The sequence below is a fragment of the Melanaphis sacchari genome, unplaced genomic scaffold, assembly GCF_002803265.2.
Source record: "Melanaphis sacchari strain LSU unplaced genomic scaffold, SCAv2.0 Contig54_pilon_pilon, whole genome shotgun sequence".
NCBI classification, from domain to species: domain Eukaryota; kingdom Metazoa; phylum Arthropoda; class Insecta; order Hemiptera; family Aphididae; genus Melanaphis; species Melanaphis sacchari.
The window spans coordinates 840,133-862,082 of record NW_020271380.1 but is presented as its reverse complement, the minus strand read 5'-3'; the positions used below and the strand labels follow the sequence as shown (position 1 = coordinate 862,082).

At 32.1% G+C, this 21,950-nt stretch overlaps 1 protein-coding gene across 4 annotated transcripts in view; it reads right to left on the bottom strand.

Moving 5' to 3' along the window:
* Positions 1 to 1,440: 1,440 nt before the first annotated feature.
* The window catches only part of LOC112599661 (netrin receptor UNC5C), a 116,998-nt gene continuing 96,488 nt past the window's right edge, over positions 1,441 to 21,950 (bottom strand). For 2 of the 4 annotated variants that reach the window (XM_025346658.1, XM_025346660.1), the window contains exons 6-17: positions 20,825 to 20,857; positions 14,788 to 14,952; positions 14,325 to 14,375; positions 7,342 to 7,488; positions 6,127 to 6,486; positions 5,824 to 6,033; positions 5,468 to 5,634; positions 5,110 to 5,352; positions 4,882 to 5,031; positions 4,361 to 4,644; positions 3,152 to 3,253; positions 1,441 to 1,884 (exon numbers count right to left, since the gene is read on the bottom strand). In XM_025346658.1, the coding sequence (XP_025202443.1) occupies positions 1,713 to 1,884; positions 3,152 to 3,253; positions 4,361 to 4,644; positions 4,882 to 5,031; positions 5,110 to 5,352; positions 5,468 to 5,634; positions 5,824 to 6,033; positions 6,127 to 6,486; positions 7,342 to 7,488; positions 14,325 to 14,375; positions 14,788 to 14,952; positions 20,825 to 20,857 (2,084 nt within the window). In that variant the 3' untranslated portion in view covers positions 1,441 to 1,712. The remainder of the gene's footprint in view (positions 1,885 to 3,151; positions 3,254 to 4,360; positions 4,645 to 4,881; positions 5,032 to 5,109; positions 5,353 to 5,467; positions 5,635 to 5,823; positions 6,034 to 6,126; positions 6,487 to 7,341; positions 7,489 to 14,324; positions 14,376 to 14,787; positions 14,953 to 20,824; positions 20,858 to 21,950) is intronic. The other 2 variants (XM_025346659.1, XM_025346661.1) reach the window with 2 other exon arrangements.

Genomic DNA, 21,950 nt, shown 5'->3' with positions numbered 1-21,950 from the left:
ATGTACACGTATATATTTATATAAAAATCAACTAAATCATTGGCTCAGCACGTTAACACTACGTTTTTTCATTTTTACACGTTTTCATTAAAATATAATATTATTTTCGTAGGTATACCTACACACACATGCATAATATATATAATAACATATAATATGTAGGTATTGGTATAATAGATGTACCTAATTTATCGTTTAACGACCGCCATTGGTCACGACGTAGCACAATCATATTATAATAATCATAAATCATAATAATAATAATAATAATAATAATAATAATAATAATAGAATAAATAATAATAATAATAATAGGCAGTAATAAAATGAAAACTAGTGAGTCGTCAACAATATACAGTAATAATAATAATAATAATAATATATAGCTTATTAAATATACATAATCGGTACAATTATTTACAAATTAAATAATAAACATAAAAATACAACGCGAGTACGCGATGGTATTATTTTTAATAAATACACATTCATAGTGAACATAAATATATATAATAGTCTTTGTTTCGCATGTGTAATATTATAATATACTCGTATATCCTGTATACATGTAAACACAGGTGGCCGCGTGTGCACATAATATGATATATAACATATAAACGTTTAAGAATTACAATAATATATAATATTAGATTTAGTTGTACACAATTTTTTGTTTTATAATATATTTATATTTATATAATATCAAATTATTTAATTTACACAATATTGCATATGTATATAATATATATATAGTTTTAAGTGTATTATTAGGATACGGTTATAGCGCGCTGCGAAACGCGTATTACGATTTAGTAATAAGAAAGATAAGAAATCGATGAAGAGGTTAAATCATTTTTTTTTTAACGGTGATAATAATTAATATTACATAACGTATTAGTATTTATCATGTAAAAGGATATGAAGATTTATTGTATTTGCCAGAAATATAATTTCGTCATAATTATCGTGTTATTATTATTATAGATTTCCACGTAATTTTTTTTTTCCGTTCATTCGTCAATTAATGTTTTATCACAGATAATCTATCACTAATATATAGTCTTTTATCCGGGACTCAATTTTTTTTCAAAATAATATTAGGTAGGTATACCCTTTAGCATGGGAAACATAAAAAAATTACATATTATATTATTAAAGTTAAAACCTAACGCGTGTCTTGAAAATATATTATACCAACGAGTCAACAACATTTTTTGTTTTTTGTATACTATATGTGTATTGGTACAATAATAATCTATCCATAAACAAACCAATATGAGAAGAAAACAATAAAATATAACGAAAAAAGACGCGCGCTTCAATAATAATATAATAATATACATACACACACATATTGTACATAAATATAATATAATATATATATATATATATATATATATATCAATAACCTTTTGATTGTCGATAAATAATGTTATTCGCATTCATTAATAATTATTAGCATTTTTTTTCATTTTTTTTTCTCATTTTTTATCTGAAAAATATACTTAATGAACAAACAAAAACACGAAAGTGTACACGTAAAATTTCGAAGGAAAAACTTTCACAATAACGTAAAATAAAGAAACTAAATCGCACGGCGTGGAGTTTTATAAAAAAATATGCGTCGTAGGAACTGCTAATGGTGGCGGTGGCGGAGGTGTCGGTGTCGGCGGCCGGGGACGAGCGTAGCCCGTTGCCGCTCCCGGTGCTGTTCACAGCCACGGGCCTAGTTCGCGTTCCAGCAGCGAGGCGGCGTCCGTGCGCCCCATCAGCCTCAGCACGTTCAACAGGTCTGTGACGGACGTGGGCTCCCTGTGTCTGGCTTCCCACAGGTCCAATATCTGGTCAGTGGGACTGGGCTTGACCGCGAAATAGTTAATGTACCTGTGTGTGCGAACACCGCAAATATTGTAATTATTATAATATAGGTATTGGTGCGTAACACACAACAGTGAAGTCACCGCGTGTTGGACTTATATTTTTAGAATAAGAGTATATACGTAATATCGAATGAATCAGTGGGGTAAAGTATAAAAATATACATACACATTACACGTGGATAATTGTTATAAAAAAATTTAATTTGGTCGTGTACCTACTATAATAAATATTCATTATTATACATGACACGTATGTAATTTATTTATTTACATATTATTTTATATGTGTATTTTGTCATTAATATTGAAAATAAGCCTATGGAAAATTGATGACGATAAAAATAGAAAATATTTTATTTTTTTCCAAAAACGTTGTTTTGTCATGACTTCAATGTTAAAATGTTAATATTTTTCGTCGTGAATAGTCGAGGAATAATTTTGATTGTCAAAATACACGTGATAAAATTTAGAAAATAATTTAAATAATGTAGAAAATGCTTTTAAAAATATATATTGATCTCTTTCACTTGTAGTGTCAAGTGTTTATTATGCGGAAACTTCTGCTGTTATGGTATTGTATGTATAATGATAGTAATAGCTTAAGTCTGACGCTAGGGGCGCATAAAGCAATTGATATTATGTATAGTAGTATTGTACTACCTACAGCGGAATTAATTTAACTTAACGACGACGACGAACTTTAATTTTTATTTTGTTTTACACTGTTTCTGTGTTTGCGTCGACTCTCGATAGAGTTGAAATAATTCAGTTATTTGCGTAGCCTCGAGTACAACTTTTGAATGGTAATTTATTGTGTCTTGGTATATATTATTGCAAATGATTCAAATAAGAGGCGTTTAGTGACGAAACATAAGATAAAAATTAATCGTTCTATTTGGTTTCAGGTCGAAAATTATTAATCGGCAGTTATAACGTAGAGTAGTGTCGATGAAAATAGTTTAAAACCATTAGCTGTCACGAGGTATTTTATTTTTCTTCAAGTGAAAGACATAAATGTAATTTAATGAGAAATAAGACGGGCACACGTTTATTGAACTTAATAAAATACACCGTTTATTAGTATGTAATAATAAAATTGCGTTTTGTAATATAATACTGTGATAAGTGCGTAAAAAAAAGAAATTAACAAAACGAATAACGGTAAGTCTGGACCATATATATTAGAACGTTTCTAGTCATCAAACACGATTTAATATGTATATCACGTTTAAGCAGTATGTGTTAATAATGTCTATTATTATGACGCTTACCTGTCCATGGCCAGCCGCTGGGCCAACATCCTCCAGTCGTTACTCCTAGAATTTGGTGGATCTAAACATTGACAGAGTTGCTTACGTAAGACTTTACTGAATCTGAATAAACAACCGAAAGATTAATAAATTATTTTTATTTCTATACGTCATATACAGCACATATTTTACTATATTTACGGGGGAAAAAACAACGTAAAAACAAAAATAAATCGAAAAAAAAGTGACAATGGTGGGAGAGGGAAGGATGGATGTCATTGAATGTAATATTATATTATATAGTAATATAATATGTCACATGCGTGTAGTGCGGTGTTAACAAATATATATCGTACCCTTTAGGTACTACCATTCTACCCATAAAAAAAAATTAATTTTTCTTCACGACTCTTTGCCTAAAGGGCACTTTGGCACCGACCGCTTTCAAAATATATATAAACAAACAGTGCACTTAATGAAGATTAAAAGAAACCTTTTGCGAAATTGTCAGTTTTTACTTTTTAGTTAATCAAGCTACACTCGTATTATCTCGGAGAGAGAGTGAAAGACGAGATTTTATTAAAATAATTATTATGATCATCTAGTATACAAATAAAACATTTTAAACAATTTAATATTTATTCAATATGTATATATTATACAACTAGAAGCTTTCCAATATTATTTCTTTTTTAGGATTTGTATCAATACGTTGTAATATTTATTTATTTTGCATAAAATACAAGTATTCAACAATTTAATTGATTGTTCGGAATTAGAAGTATTCTATCCATAATTAATTTTAAGGAACCTAAAAAAGTTTAAAAAATGTTTATTTGTTTTATTTGATTTTCTTTTTTTATTAAATAATATAAAATACGAGTACATCTTTTAATCGGTTTATAACTTCAGCGAATATGTATAATAATATTGATACTTTTTTTTTATAGTTTTTGTGAAATTAATTCTGTTTTAAATTATATTGTTTACTAATTATTTTTGTAATTGGGTATTGCATCTGTATGAATTATAAATAAGTAGTATTTTTTCAATAATTCTTAATATGCCTCCCTAAATATTAATGTGTATTAGAAAACTATAAAATTTTCATTTATTTTAATTTCACCTACAAAATTTGAAACCCGGAAAATGGTTCTTTTGTTCCCTCTTCATATAGTAATGTGTGTATGTGTTATAGAAACAATTTATTATGTTTAAACGTAGATTTACCGAAATGGCGTTGGATCGCACGACGTGACGCTAGATCCACTGCCTGTGGTGCTGGTTACTGTCCTCGGCTGTCTGGGCTGATGGCCGACGGATGACAGGCTATTAGGGTCCTGGTTTACCTTGAATGTGTGCTTGACGTTGCGTAGCGATCCAGTAGCTGCAGTCTGCGATACACACACTCGACATGAAACGTTAACCCATGAGTCTGGGTACTGTTGTTCATATGGCTCTAGTGAGAACACTGCCAGGCCGCCCGAGTTCCACAGGGTCTGGAAGGGGATCTCCTGTGAAAGGAAAAGAGATGTGCTTAATTAGGCGAATATATCGGTACATTTAAAATCGCACATTAAAACAGAGACTTTAAAGTCTTAGCCAAAATGATGATATTCGAAAATATAAAATTTTCCCGCCCTCCACCTTTTACTTTTGGTCCAGTTTTAAAATCACGATTTAAGATATTTTAACTGTAACTCATACAACACTGTGACTTATGAGCAATTAAAAAACTATTATATACTGACCTTATAATTGTCTTGGGGTTTACTCCTCCAATTAGCGCCAATATCGTCTATAGTAACCACTAGATTGCCGCCACCCTCTTGAAAGCATATTGACTTGGATTTGTCCAACATAACGCCTCCGCTGACACTGCGTTCGTGGTGTTTCAGCCGCTGCAAATACATCGTTTATAAACATTTATATTAAAGACCGTCAAAAGACAAGCACACGCCATGTATCTGTATACGCACCTCTAAAGCCACACCGTTGTCGTCAACCACGTGAACCCGGATGTCGTACTTAAACTTTCGGTTTAGCGATCCAAACAGGGCCACTTTAAGCGTCTTGGCGGGCGGACTGCTAACCACCGTCGCGTCCGGTTCGCCGACTAACACAAACTTTGACATCGTTTCACTCATCAAATACACGTGTTCTGCATCCATTTGTACAAAAACTGATGTATTAATTGTTTCCTCTCCTAATGTCAGAATTTTCTGATGACACAAAATTAAACAATTATTGATATTGAATTAAAATCATTTTTGAATCGTATAGCGTTATGTTGATATTAAAGATACAATCGTTTGATTAGCCAAGTTTTAAGTATACCTTCCATTTAGGTTTCGTTCCCAGGGGCATATCACAACTCAGCACCGAAATCACCCAGGGTCCTTGCATCAGACTAGCGCAGTGTCGCATTCCGACGATTATTGGTTTCTTGAAGTTCTTTCCATTAGGGCCACACATCACCGCCGGACTTAACTGCGTTTGTCCGTCTGGAAAATTGATTATATTTTTTTTTTTTAAACGGTAACCACTAAAATCTATTTCTATTGTTTACAGAATGGCTATAATTGCCTTTAGTCTCTTGTCGTAAAAATTAATATAACTATAGATATAATATAGAATGCCGTATAGGACACTACCTCAATTAAAAATACAATTATATTTATGTGTATAATTACCGGAGAGTATCGGCTTGTACTCGTCCTGTAACAAGGCAAACAGAACGGGTTCCTTTTGAGACTTAGCGACGGCTCCTTCGGGAATGGTCAGCGACAACCCGTACTCTTTGCACTCCAAACGACAACCTGTCGACGTTACAGTAGTCTCTTTCATCCACAAGTAGTCCTTACAATGGCACGCCATGCCACTTGAGTCTGACTGGGACTTGCCTGTCAATATAATATTATTATTATTAGAATTACGATTTTTAATTTTTCGTCAGACCATCATCGGTGATTGTCTATTTAAATCACTTTACTCACTCGAACAAGTATAGCTGGTCAAGCTGTGACTAGACTCGGGGCTAGACGAGAGCGCATTAGGGCTGTCTGGGGCCACAGATGGAACTGGTGGCGCCATGATGGCTGTAGTAACTGTTGAACTACCACCACCACCACTATTGTGATGGGGCACATCATAATGGTGTTCCGAGCAAGATCTAGTCAAGCTGTACGCGTTTTGGTCATTGGTAAACGGGTACTCGTAACACGACGGCACCACTACTACAGTTCTGGTCAAGTCTGGTTGTGTTTGTTGGAAATGGTTGCAGCCACCATTCCGTGAATGGCATTCAAGAGAGTAAGTCTTTTTCTCTTGATCGGGGAAGAATTCCGGTTGGAAATCTGTACGAAAACGATTAAAAAAATAAATATTACATACAATATTATTGAAATATTTCCCTTATAAAAGCATTTAAAAGATGAACACGTACGCGCGTAATTCTTGCGACTATTTACGTCACATTTACGTGCTTTGCTTGTGCATAGTGACGAGTAGTTAAGATAATATATCACTAAAGCCTTCCCATTATTGTCGTTGTCGAAATTATACAAACACAATTAAGGAAACTATATAATATACAGTCGCGGGAGGGTACGCAGTCTTTTAAAACACAGGTCGCTTGTTAGTATTCGAATAATACCGATTGACATTTAAATAAAGTTTCGGTCGCTAAAGTTGCGGTAGTATTTACCCATCATATATAGGTATACCTAAATATTTCTAACCGTTGTATTATAATATATCGTTTTGGTTTTCATATGATCATATTATAACCATTTGCCAATAAAAATAAGGAAATAAAACAATAATAACCGCGACGAAATCTATTTACGACTCTTCTTCTGTCCATTATGATACTCACATCGTTAAATGTTGTTAGACGAATCAATCATTTGTTCAATTTTTTTTATTTCGTCTTTACGGGAAATACGTATATACCAACCGCGTAGATAGGAAGGCTGAAGGACGGATTATACTTTTTTATAACTATTATTCGGTGATCATTAAACACGTATGCCTTAAACATTATTCATGCGACGAATCACTCGATAAACTTATATTATATTTTGACCGAGTTCAAGGACTACACCTATGTAGTAGGTATATTCGTATAATGTGATTATGTGATAATAGTATTATTATATTCACTGTATTTTAATAATAAGTATGATATTGTGTTCTAATGAGAAACGTACCCGAGTTGGCCATGTTGTACATGCTGTGATCCCGGCCTTTGTTCTTGTATAGTCGGAACAACAGGACCATGCCAGCAAGCAGCACGGAGGCGGCTACGAGTGCCACGTACAGCGCCACATCGGTCTCCACTACCGATTTGGTAGCTGCTAAAACAAACGAAACAAATTATTATATAATAATAAATTAATAATTTTTACATATTTCATTTATGCGTTTATGTGCCTCATTTTATAGTATAATAAATTATTATTATTAAAAATAATAAATTTCAAAAATTACGAATTAAAATAAATATACATCGATGTGATGATATTATGATATTGATATTTATTTATAGAATAATTCAAAATAAATTATTTGATACTTTGCAACAGGCTTCCTAGGCAAGTGCGCCTATAGAAAAATTCTCAAGGGGGGGGGGACAAAATTTTAATTATGTCCATGAGATAGGAAGGGATTTACAATTTAATATTATACTATTATATTTTATATATCAAACTGGAAGATTAAGAAATAATAGTTATTTAACCAATTAACCATAAGAGTTATTTATTGAATTTTCATTTGATTAATAACATAAATTTAATAAAATATTAATTTACAAATAAAAATTGTAAATTTCTTTTTTAACACCAAGTATATTTATTACTTGTTCTATGTACCTATTCATTCGTTTTATCATCAATTTTTTTCCTATGTACGCTTATCATGCATAATCCAACAAGTATATCTTCATTCATTGTAGATCTTGTGTAAACAATTTTTCAACATTTTCCAGGAAGGGAAATGTACCTCCCTTTCCCTTCCCCACATGGGCACCCTAGTTCCTAGGTCACCTGATCTTCCGCCATTTTCGACTACTTCTTTTAGAGATATGTTAAATTAATCACAGATGTATTAAAAAATTTAATTTAATAGAATCTGTACCTACTAAAAATTTTCAGTGTGACTAACAGAGGCCAGATAGTTCGATCTATGGTATTAATTATATATATCACTAAATATATTTGAAATATTTTATTTAAAAAAATGTTTATTTATCCCACACAAATATATAATCGATTTTTATGGGATGAATCGTTTTGAGTAATCCTGTATGGTATCCATTGCCGATTTTAAATATCACGTAGATACGATACTAAGACGAAGTCGGTTTATACATTTTTTCAATGTTTCACTGGTTTGTAGTTAAAATATATCGCAGAGGAAAGTGGAAAATAAATGTTCAAATGTTTTTGTATGGCGGGGGTTTATCGGTTGGCAGACAAAAATCTGTTATCGTTAATATTTTTAATAATAATTCTACATTTTGTTATAATAATCGAAGAGAGTGAACGAAAAAATGCGACTCCAATTGAAACTCTCAATTTATCGGAAGTGATGTACTACACGTGAATGCGGTGGTGGTATACGAAACACAGCAGGGGCAAGTTGTATATAGGTAGCCGTAGGCATATATTTTAAGGCGGTGGTGTTGGTGGTACAACAATATACTTAACGGCTTAGGACTAATTTCTTATTTCCGAACCGTCGTTGCGACGTGCAGCGGTATAATATACAATAAAATCGACGGCCGTCCAATAAAAACATCGTCGTGCCTGGTTTCTATCGTGTTGCGAGACGGTTTATCAAAAACTTTTGTCGGCGACCAGTTTTGTGTTCGCGTGAATTGATTTTATCAGACCTATAACTGGCCTCTGACACGAATCGGCCGCATACGTACACATCGCCTTAAATACTATTTTCACTGATTTTTGTATATAATAATATATCGTTTCACGGGTCCAGGGCGTTGTTATTACTGCTATCGCTGCACACGCGTGAACGTAAATTAAAATGTTTGTACTTTCAATCATCTACTTGGTTGTTGCGTTAATATGTCTACGCCACCGTTAAGTGCGACTCCCCGAAATTTTCGTTCAGCCCCGGCTGATTACCGTTTTTTTTCTTCTTAGTGTTCGACCGAAACGATAATTATGCGATGCGGAAAAAAAATTAAACTGCGTGCATAAATAAATTTGGTGGTTTTAGGACGCGGTGTATTATTATAAGATCTATATTATCTTTCGATCGGTATGTTGTGTGGACAGACCGACCGACGCGGTTCGACGACTAATTAACGATAAATTTATCGCACGTCCATGTGGTAATATTATGACGGTTTGAAACGTCGAAGAGAAAAGTGAATTTTTATTCGAAACGTAAAAAGAATCGAGTATTAATTACACCATAGGGAGAGATTTCGAATCACATATTATATTTTATGACATAACCTAAACGTAATTTGCACACATTACGCTATGCGGGAATCTCTTGAAACACGTTTTAATTTATTATTCATACTGCAATAACTAAAAGTTACTAATTAATTAATGGTTATTAGGTATACATATTTATTTATTTTAAATACTTTATAGTTCTTGTACATATTGTTCAAGTATGACGGCGATTATAGTTTTATAAGTAGGAGAGTCATTAATAATTACAGTATACCTAATTTTTTTTCTAATGAATTCGTGTATGAACAGTAAGCGCATATCAACAATGCTTTAACTAATTAAATTTGATCATTCAAATCCAACATTGCCTCAGTTAAATAGTGGTTTTAACATATATATGTTTAAAAAAAAAATGAGATCATATAGAAAGATTAAAATATATCGTTTTAAATAAGTAGAGGTAGTAATATAATTTATAAACGAGTTTGCGATCTATATCATTATGTGATTGGATTAAAATTGATGGGCAGAAGTTAAAATATGATATGGTAGGAATTTAAGGTTATAATATGTATATATTATCAATTAAAATGCAGGGTTTTGCATTATATATATATATATATATTTTTTTGATGTTAAAAATATAGCATATAATATCAAATAATTATTAAATGGTACTTTTTTCTTCGTTAGTTTCACTTATTTTAGGCAGGGCACGAATCCGTAGTCGATTACATAGATAAGCCCTTCAGGATTAAAATGCACGGATAAATACATGTTTTTGCTGATGAAATTAAAATTCATTGAAACACGGTAGATTTTTTTGGCATTTTATTAATTCCTGTACCGCGTGATCGTGTATAAACAAGTTTATGTATTGGCTGTTTTAAAACACCAACCATAAAATTATACGTTCTTTTCACTGTCCAATTTTATATTAAATGTGAAGCCGAATTGCAGCGTTATATTATAAATAAAAACGAAAAAAAAGTTTTACGCGTTAAACTACTTCCACGACATTGCACAACAATAGTTAGTCTACAAACCAATTAAGTTTGGGCTAGGTAGGTATTATAGTTGGCTATCAACAAACGTAGGATTAGTCTACATCGAGACTTGCAGCAGCAAACGCCGAGCGGTTTTAATATGCCAGCCGAGGTTTAATCGATTTTTTCATTTAAGTCAGTATTTTATTTCCAGCGAAATCGTAAGCCACATATATTATAGTATTGAACCGTGCGAGTGCCCGCGTGTGTGTAGTATCATACCATGCGGATAAAGTCGCAAAAACTTCACCAATGTCCAGCAGTATTTATAGTAAAAGTTCGAATAAACTGAAATATTTGACCCATCGCATTGGAGGATTCTTAGGAATCCGTTGGAGAATGTTTGCAATCGAATCGGAGTGTGCTGTAGACGGTTTTAAGTTTAATTAAGACTCGCGTGTGTGAGCAAAAAGAAGTCGAACTTTTTGGTGAGATAAAAGCTAACTGTCAGAAATCAAAAAGCACTATCGGCGTTCAATTATATATCAGTCGACCAATCAACCGAAGAAAATCCGATGTTAAAAGGAATGATATTATCGACGACGGGAGGGTCAGTCCACCATAGTGGTATCCTTTTCACGGATTGTCTTGTGTACATGAAAGACCCAATATATATATATATATATATCGAAGTAATTCGTTTGAAATTCGAAGGAACATTTTGTTATAAGTATTAAGAAACGGCTGACGGTAGATTTTCATCGTTCCGTGTGAGTTTAAATGCAAGTCTTTTGTTTCGATTCGTCTTTGATCGAAACCTATGTAATCGAAAACACGGTCCGATAATGATATTATATTATATATGTATGTATTTATGTATTACATTATACGGCTGATAACAAATTTACCATTCGGACGCTTTTTACGATTCAAAACATATATTATAACATATATGATGTATTATAATGGCATAATATTGAATAATTTCAAATCAAGGATACAGGTGTATTAATAATGTTTAATTGTGGAAGGGAGGTGCTATTAAATTGTTTTAATTTAAATAATTTATTAATTAGAATTTAAAGGATCTTAACGTGATTGTATAATTCTAGTTGTATTGTTTAATATAAAGAGAAAGTATATGAATTTATTAATTTTAAATAATATTTTAACTATTGATATGTTTTGATCTTAATACAATTTAATAATTTTGTTCAGTTATTATATTGTTTTAATTAAATTTAATTAGAAGTTATGTTTTTTTCATTAACTACTGCTGTGTTTGAAATAATTATTTTCTTTATGAAACTCTCTAAGCGATAATAATATTAGACGAAGGGGGTCGTAAAGTATTGTTAATAAGTACTTCATTTTAGAAAAAATATTTTAAGTATAATTCATAGACGCCTGAGCAATTTATGGTGTATACTAAATTTTTAACGTTTAATTGCAATACTGACAATATAATAATCAAAGTTAATTCTACGAGTTATTGTGTTAAGCACATATTTTAAAACTAATTTAGTATTTGTAAATTACCAATAGTAATAAACTATATTATTTCATGATAAATATTTACAATGACCAATTATTTCCAAATATATATATATATATATATATATATATATATATAGAAAAATTGAATTCTAAAATAACAAAATACCCAACAAATTTTAGTATCCAGTTTAAATGGACCGCATGACTAATGTTTTCATTGGCTTTATCATTGTTGTCAACGTTTTAGTGATTTACACTCCACCCCAAGACGAAAACCGGAGCATAGCAATTATTTTAGTTACGATTCATTCCCCTGCGCGAATAAACTTGTTCCTTCCGGTGTCGCTTCATCATCCCTCGCGTATATATATACTTCTTTTGTTCGGAATAAGCCAAGGGGTTGGAAGTTACATGTCAGGGTCGTTACGATGACAATTTGTCCGTACGTCACATTACCGGAAACCATGTCGTCCGCCCTGGGTAGCAAGATCCTAAATATTCGTACAAAATTTAACAGCCTTCCTATCTCCCCCCAAGTAACATTACTACCCAGTACTCAGCACTGTAGTAGCATTCCGATGTATTCATCGCCTTACCCTAAAGATGGTTTAATACTTCGTATTTTATAATATATAATATGACACATTTGCGATTGATAGGGGGCCTGTTCATTTAAAACCGTTAAACACAAGATCGTATATGAAGAGGGTCGTTGCTATACACTTCCATCAATAAAATCTTAGGGTTCTTTGAAAAATATTTGGAGCTTTTACGTGTACTAGAAAAAATAAAAACCAACTGCGAAATCCATCTAAAATACAAAAACAAAATGCGAATACATACGCGTGGAAATAGATTTCCTGTCACGTAGGTTTTCTCTTGTAATTTCCGGATGGTTGTGAAAGAACCATTTGTGTCCTGTAGAGCTCGATGACTAATTGTAGTTTTACAAACGAACAATACTCTACAACCGTTTTGAATTACGCATCATTATAATTCTCGCTATTTTTGAGTTGCGCATTAAAATGTTCCAAGAAGTTCTGACGGTTTTTTCATTAATTTTGAACTTTATCGTTACAAAAATTCGTCTCTTTTAAAAACTCAATTACTTACCCAATACTCTAATCGAATTTTGGTACGCTAAGTGTTTAAAGTTTATTTAAATAATGAAATTTTCCAAAGAAGCATGAAAAAGAGGAAAATCGAGAACCATGTTTATGCGTGTATTAGGTAAATATTTTTTCGTAACGGATGGCCAATGTTTTTGAATAAAATTAAAATGGTCATATCGTTTTGCTATTTCCCCCCTTTTTTACACGGGGTGATTTTAATTTCCTGTTGATATAATTGAATTTCTCCGTATTTCCTACATAGCAGTACGCGAGATTCAATTTTTATTTATCCTCTCCCTCTATTCCCAATCATAAAAAGCTGCCAAACTTTCTGGCAATAGCTAATAAATAGACTAGAAAGTATAATATTAAAGATTTTTTGCATTAGACCTTACCGATATATTTTAACACGTATCATACGGCTTATATCAATAACTATTTGCAGCAAGGTGTTTCACGAAAATATACCTAGGTATAGTACAAAAGTAAAATCTATATTCATATTATTAATAATATTTATAAATACAATAACATTTTTCAAAATATAATTTAAATAGGTAGGTACTACACCTAATACTTAAAATAATGTTATGGAAAACTATTATTCAAATGTATTTTTTGCGATTAGAATTTTACTTAATATGTATTATCTAGTGTCACTATAGGGGAAAAAAAATATAATATTTTAAGTAGGTAAACTACATACGAATACCCACATATCGTATAATCAATAAATCTGTATTATGTTCTTTATTTACCAACATAAACAAAATATTTTTTCAACATTATTTAAAAACATTTACCAACTAGTGTTGTTACTATGTTTGTTGTTATTTTTATCATTATTTTTTTAATAACGCGTAATACTTTTTACAAAACGTTCTCATAACGGCATATAAGCACGCTAAAAATGTTCTAAATGCTCAACATGAACTTTAATGTCAATTTGTGTGGAACTCAGTAAGAAGTATCTTTAAAAAAAAAATAAACGTTATTTTTTATAAGCAAGATTCTTGAAATTTATGCCTTGTATACTGTGGTAGTTCGTTCTATCAGCCCTAAAGGCCATAACAATCAATACATATTTTTGCTATAACATATAACGAATATAGCTGGACTATAAAAACTATAATATAATATTAAGTATCGTGTAACAAAAAACACGTACCTTCCTCGGTGAATTGCTCATCATCATAATTCACAGGGTCATCTTTGCCACCTGAAACAAGCATAATAAAAATAATAAATGTTATATTTTATTCTGTGTAACGGGTAATATTTTTGCGTTGTAAAATTCGCATTTTTATTGGTATATAGCAGTAATATGTTTAATAGTGTCAGTGCTCAACTCCCATTCGCAAAATATAAACAAATATTATATATAATATAATTTATATAATTATATCTATACAGAAAAAGAGGATAATAATATTTAGTTGGCGTAAGTAAATGTATGCAAACTAAATACATTTATTTACATACTAAAAAATATATAATAAAAAAGTGGATCATAATAGAATATTATATTTTGTTAATATTTATAAATCAAATATAAGCGTGTTTAAAATAAGGTAGCATAAACCTATAATATTATAAAAAAAATACAAAAGAAGTCATAGTGTCATCATTACCGATACAAGATCCTCCTGAACAGTTTCCGGTTAACGAGTCTCGACCTACACAGTATCGTCCGCCATTCGAGGGGCTTGGGGACGTGCAAGTTCTGGTCCGATGATGACGACAGTCTGGACCGCATGGCGACCACGACGACCACGCCGACCAATGACCATCGACGGCTAAAAAACAAAGTAAAAAAAACATAACATTTTTACTATATTGTGTAAAAGTTTGTTTTTACGTTATGCATACTCGTATAATACCATAGGTTGTTGGTTAGAAGTGCATGTTAAAACATGTACCAAGCGGCAAGCATGCTCAAAGGTGAATACTGAATAGGTTAGAATGGGCATATACAAAAAAAAAAAAAAAGAATCGTTTTAACAGCAAAAACGACTGCAGCAAGATAAGATATACTGTCCGGTTGGGGACTCGAAAGTTGCAGTAGTCGTAATATATATTTATTTCAGCCATAAAACGTGAAAGCCCGATCTGTGCTGTGCGCGCGTCTGCAGATTCGGTGAGTTTAGTTTTCCGGCCGATTTAACCATAATGGCCAACGTATATAGTGTTTATATAAAAGACTTCTAAACATACATTTCCGATGGCCATAAACACATAATTTACATTGCCGTTATACATAAGTACCTGTGTGCGAATAGTTACTCTGATATAGGTGTAGCAAGAAAAAACCTCGGATAAAATAAAAAAGAAGACATTTGTCATTTGTATTTTTTTTTTTATATTGGTTTACGTATATCGCACGTAATATATAACGAGGAGAAAGTTTGGCGTGGATTAAACTGCGAAGATAACGATCATCAGCTTATGCCGCGAGAATAAAGAAGTTCGGGGCGAATGGACTTTTGGTTGCGCCGCTTATACAGTGTATAATATTAAGTAGGGAACAGACATAATATTTAAATATTTGTACAAACAACCAGCCGCGAATGATCGATGGTTTTCGAGTTTGTTTGTCGGGCCGAAAACCGCGATGGTCGTTGTCGGAGATTCTTGCACAGTACCTGATCCGATATTATAATAATTCAACTCTCGGTCAACTTCTAGTCGGGTTCCTTTCCTCATCTTAAATATACAGCGGAGGAGTGTTCGTCGAGCCATTAGCACTCGAACGGGGGTCAGAGCAGAAAAGGCCCTCGGCGGAGTTGATCTCGCCCCTATACGCGATCAAAAACAGCTATTCTCAAGAGGGTTCGGTGGTAAATGCGTTTTAAACAGGCGCCTTCTTTGGCGCGTAAATGGCACTAAAACGCGGTGGGCTGAATATTATACCTCTATATACAATTGTATACAAGTGCGCACGCGTGTACAATTGGGCGGCAGACGCCCGCACGTATACATAATATTATACAGTCGTTTATCAAACGACCGATAAGTCGCGCCGATTGTGTTTCTATATAATATTGCTTTAATAAATTGAAAACTTGACGTTACCGTGACGCGATGTTGCGGCATAAGTTAAAAACTTTGATTTGTTTTATACACAAAATGTACGTTTGATAAACCAAGTTTTCTTAATAAGTAATTGATATTTGTTTAGCTATATAGGTATTGTTATGTTAATTAGTTGTTATTATTATATCTAATGTTAAATACGAGTATATATTATTTAAAAATATTATATTATTGTTCCGCTAATTTACCATTTTCTATAAAGTTAAGTGTTTTATTGTAAATTTACCATACGTACGGTACTTGAGCTTTCGTAGACGTTTATATAATAATAAATAAATAAATAAATAAATAAGCATAACTATTGGAGAGGCTGGAGAATCAGCCCTTTCAAAATTACTCATAGCCTCATCAAGATAAATTGATATTCGAAGTCGTATAATATTAATTTATTTTATTAATTAACAACAATAATTCATATTTCACAGTAAAATAGGGCACCAGACAGATCATATTCAACGTAATGTTGATATGTCAACAATTTTACCAAAAAAAAAAACATAGCTACGTTATCAGTGGCGCAACCAGGATTTATTCAAGGGGGGGATCCAAAAAAAAAAAATGTATTAATCTACTGTTTTTCTGTTCTTTTCCTTAAATAATACATACATTTTATAGCTTAATAAACAAAATTATATTATTTAATATACTTATATATATTTTAAATTTTTAAATTTATATATACAATGTATATTAATTAATTATTATTATGATGCCAATTTAATTATGGTATAGCCATTAGACATTAGTCTTGATATTGATTTTATCTATACATCGAATTCGACATGTTATTAACAAAATACCAAATCTATAATCAATCTAATCAATAAAATTTGATCAAAATTTCAAGGTCATTTTAAAAAATAAAAATAAATACTATGACATAAGCCAATGGAGAGGGGGGTCTGGACCCAGGGTCCACCTCCTGGGTTCGCCACTGTACGTTATACATTTTGTAATTTGTATTTGTTTAATGTTTTGTAAAATGTATTTAAATTTTGTTGTCATTTTTTCAAGATTTATATTAACTTATTTCATTGTAAATACCTCCAATTACATTTTATAGATCCTATATTCAGCCAAAGTTAAAAGTGTATTATGAACCATGAAATGTATATATTTAAAAACTTAGTAAACAGCAATATATTTTACTTTAAATTTGCTAAGGAAAAATTGAAATTAATCTTGAACTGCACTCAGTAATAATAAAAAAAGAATGAAACGAAAGTAAAAAAATTATTTTGTTATATTTATATAATTTCTTATAATAAAAATAGGCGATAAATGTAGGGTGAGAGAAAATCTCTAAGGGTTAATTTTTAGGAAAATGTATAAAGGGGCAGCTATAATAATATTATATACATACGAGGATGTATATCTGAGGCGTTTCTTGATGAAATAGAATATTTGATTTTACTCACTATTTACTAATGTATCTCGTAAACTAAGATTCTTAAAAATTCGTTTAAAATACAATATAAAGCGACCATCTACTTTTTAGAAATTAATCAACCACCCAATGCCCATCGTTGTGGTGATGCACTTACAAACACAATAGACCGTGACAACATACAGAAACCGTTTGTTATAATATAAAATATGTATTATACACTCCTGCTCCTATACACATAGTTGTAGTTTGTAGCTCACAGCCGATAGTCACACTTGAGAATAATATTTCCTCACTCCTCAGTCCTTTGCCAACTGTCACGTGGTTCGTAGGCACATTGTTCGCGGTGCATTTAACACACAGCGAGCGAGCCGGAATTGACGCCACCAACACCCCTTTCACCGTACCTACCGACGTATACACACATATATATATATATATTATATACTTGTGTACAATACTGCCGGTATATATCCAAACAACCGCAATAATGCGACCCGTCTACTTCCTACCATCCCGCGCGTGACCCTAACCAGTTTTGAATTAGTGCTCGGCTATTGTTTCAATTCAAATTTGACTACGTAAATTTGTATGTGAGTGTGTTTGTGTGCGTGACTCGAAAACCCTCAGGGTCATTTGTCTTGTGCGCCCTGTCTCTCCTCCGCTGCAGCGGCATCATCATCATCCCAGGGGCCTCGCGTACTGTAGCATGTATAGCAATATATAATGACTGCGCGACGATCGTGTCCCCGGGGAACACCTATACATATTATTATATTGTATCTACGAGCAAATTGTTTTTAAATGACCACCCATTGTGGTGCGGGAAAAAATCATTTAAGTACAAAAAAAAAAAATAATAATAAATAATTGTAACGATGTATGGTGATATATAATATTAATAACTTCATATCGAACTGGCAACACTACTATACCAACTACCATATCACTGTCATACGATCTAGAAGGTCATCGATTAAAACGAAAAGTCCCCTATATCTAAAGTCTAAACGAATCCCTTATCTAATCAAACTATGTAAAAAAATTAATTTTTTATTATACACGATGTCTATAAAAGTATAGATAAATAATTACCTATATAAACAGTAATTTTATAAAAAAATCTTCATTTTAAATTTAAAAAAAATTAAAATTTTCCGTAACATATATTTTTAAATAATAACTTTGGTTTATTTTATAAAACAAGTCGATGAAAAAAAAATTATTTAGTTTTAGGTTGAACATTGATGATTGACACAATGTGAGTATTTGGAAAAGTGTACATAAAACACCATAAATTAATATAGGTATCTTAAAATAATAACTTTAAATGCCCTGAGATAAATTATACAACTGTTTAGATATTTGTTATCTTTTTCATGTCAAATAGTGTAAGGGGAGGAGGGTTAAATCAATTTAATTTCATTAGCGAACATATTCGACGGATATAGATGATTTTCGGCGTTTTATTTTTTTGGCCAAGAGCCATTTCGCGTATTATAGTCGTCGTCATCGTAGTAGTAGTAGAAGTAGTACTAGTAGTAGTCGTCATCGTATTAGTACCCGGTTGGTTTGCCAAAATCGACACTATACAACTTCCGATATCAATCTTCCGTAACCTCCATTTCGACCTCTGCAGATCAGCTGCACATTGCAGCAGTCCGTCCCATTCGGTGTACGGAAAAGCCACGACCGGCAATTATTGCTGTACATCCGCGATAGTAAATTTATGCCCCGGAACACAATGAATATTCACATAAACACAATGGTTGAGACATCCTAACCGGAGAGAGATAGTGATAGAGATCGAAGAGAGGGTGTGTGAGAGAGAGTCGCGTGTACAGGGAATTCGCTGTAGCATTAATGGCAGTGGACGATGGTCAACGTGTATATATATATATATATAAATACACGTATACGCTTCTACCGACTCTTGCCAATCCCCAAAATTTAATTGGCCAGTTGACGATAAAAATCTTTCAATACCCATAAATCGTTGGGGGTTACCCTCGAAGTTTACTAAATACCCTATACACTATAATATGGCTATAGTTGCTACGCCACACATATCCCGCCGCCAATGTCGTCAAATGATTTATTCTGACGTTTTAAATAACGCGCGTATATGTAAATATTGTAAAATGTACTGAATTTCTTGTCTGTTTTTATAATTATTATTCACCTGTCGTTACGCCTATAATTCAGCCCGATTACTTTACCCAACCAAGCACCTCAAGGGGTAAACGCCCGAATAAAATTTCGACTGCGATTATCGTCGTGCAAAGTTGAGCGCTAAAAACTTTATAATGAATTATGCAAAAACGACGACCGGGTGTATATACGTTTTACCGCCCAGTTTTTAATCCTCCGAGTTTTTCGTCTACGTCGTTTATACAGAGTAACACCTGGTACATGTTTCCTGCAGTTATACGCCCTTGATCGAATTAAGAATTTTATTTCGTTCGCCGCCGCTATCTTACAATATTTGATGCGCAAAAAATGCGATTTTTAGTCAGCAAACAATAGCAAAAAAAAAACCCATTTATAAAACGATTTTAATTTCACAATAAAAAAATATAAAAACGTATTCGAGCGACTATGAGCGTAACATGCTTTGCGATTTGTGTCCGTTAATTTTGTTTTTACTTTTTTAATGCGTCCACGAATCCATTGGCGTGGAAACTTGTATAGTGAAACGCGCATAATATACCTATCGATAAGGTCAAATCGAGTTTATTCTTCCGTAATGGGATTTTAATATCTTGGCATATTGATAATTTATACTATACCGATTGTGAATATAATCTAGCAGGTATATATAGCATACTATAGCTATAGTTAATCATGTTAAAATGAAGATGGTCGAAAAAAAGGAAACGGTTCTCGACAACGATTTACGGGTTAAATTATTTATTCTATTTAGATAAAAAAAAAAAAAATAATAATAATGATAATAAAATAACGGGAGACGCTTATTCAATTTAAGCCCGATTGATCACTCGTTCGGTTTGAAGCTTTGCAGGTATATTTATAGAGAAACGTCGCCGTGCGTAATTATACGGCGATAATTTACAACGGTTATACGAAAGGAGCGGCATGTTTAACAAACGAAAAAAAAAACTATTATAAATTTTTATAAGTTTTAACAGCAAGAAGGTTAAACGACAGTTATAAAATATTGCATTTACCTTCTTCGGCTACGGTGTCACTGTATTCGCCATCTGGAATCAAAAGAAAACGAGAAATTAGATTTGTATATTATTTAAACTTACAATTCAAATTGATTAACACACACACAAACACGCGCACGAATCTCGTACGTATTATAATTCCTAAATTCACAAACGATAATCCCGCGGGGATAACTTAATGTGAAGTCTTCCGTCTCGACGACATACAAGTTGATAATTTGTCAGCTCGGGACAACACCGCGAAGGGTGTGAGCACTGAGCAGTATACATACGCACACGACCGCCTCGTTTATCGCTTCGGTACACTTGATGTTATCAATTACGACGTGTATGTATATAATCGCACGTCCTTTCTCCGTCGCACGAACTGTTGGCGTAGGAGTGCAAGATTCGCAAGCAAGAGTCGTGTCAGATACACGATTTACTTTAACGTCATAAATAATTTATTTAGTAACTGATCAATATTTAAACCGCCCATCGAAGACGTCAAACGCGTCGCACGTTATGATATTTTCGTGTTATAATAAAGTTTAGTCACTAATTTTTATTCGAAAAATGATCCTAATTCACACTCAGGCCTACATTGAAAAACTTCCAAGAAGTTTAAGAAGTTTAATAATATTTATACCAAGAATACATTTTATAAGTAAAATTAAAATTCTAAGATAAACCACTTTATACATTTTCATTAATGAAAGTACCTTAATTATTTTATATAAACAGTGCATCTTTAAATATTATAATTTATAAAATACATTTTCAATCTTATTATGAAAAGTTTAGATGAATATATTATATTACAGTATAATTAATTTTTTCTATTACTAATTCAATTTGTAAACTTCAATTAAAAACAAAAACATTAACGATAAAAAACGAAAACATTATTATTTATAGATCCGACTTCTTTACGCACTGATCATTGGTGAAATGTCGATAGTGTTTACAAATTTTATCACCAAACATACTTCCACCACAATCATTTCCCTAGGAAGACGATAATAATCTTATTTTAGGTGGTGTATTAATTCGCACATGTTAATTTAATGATAATTATGATAATTATGATGATAATGATAATAATAATAATAATAATAATAATAATAATAATAATAATAATAAT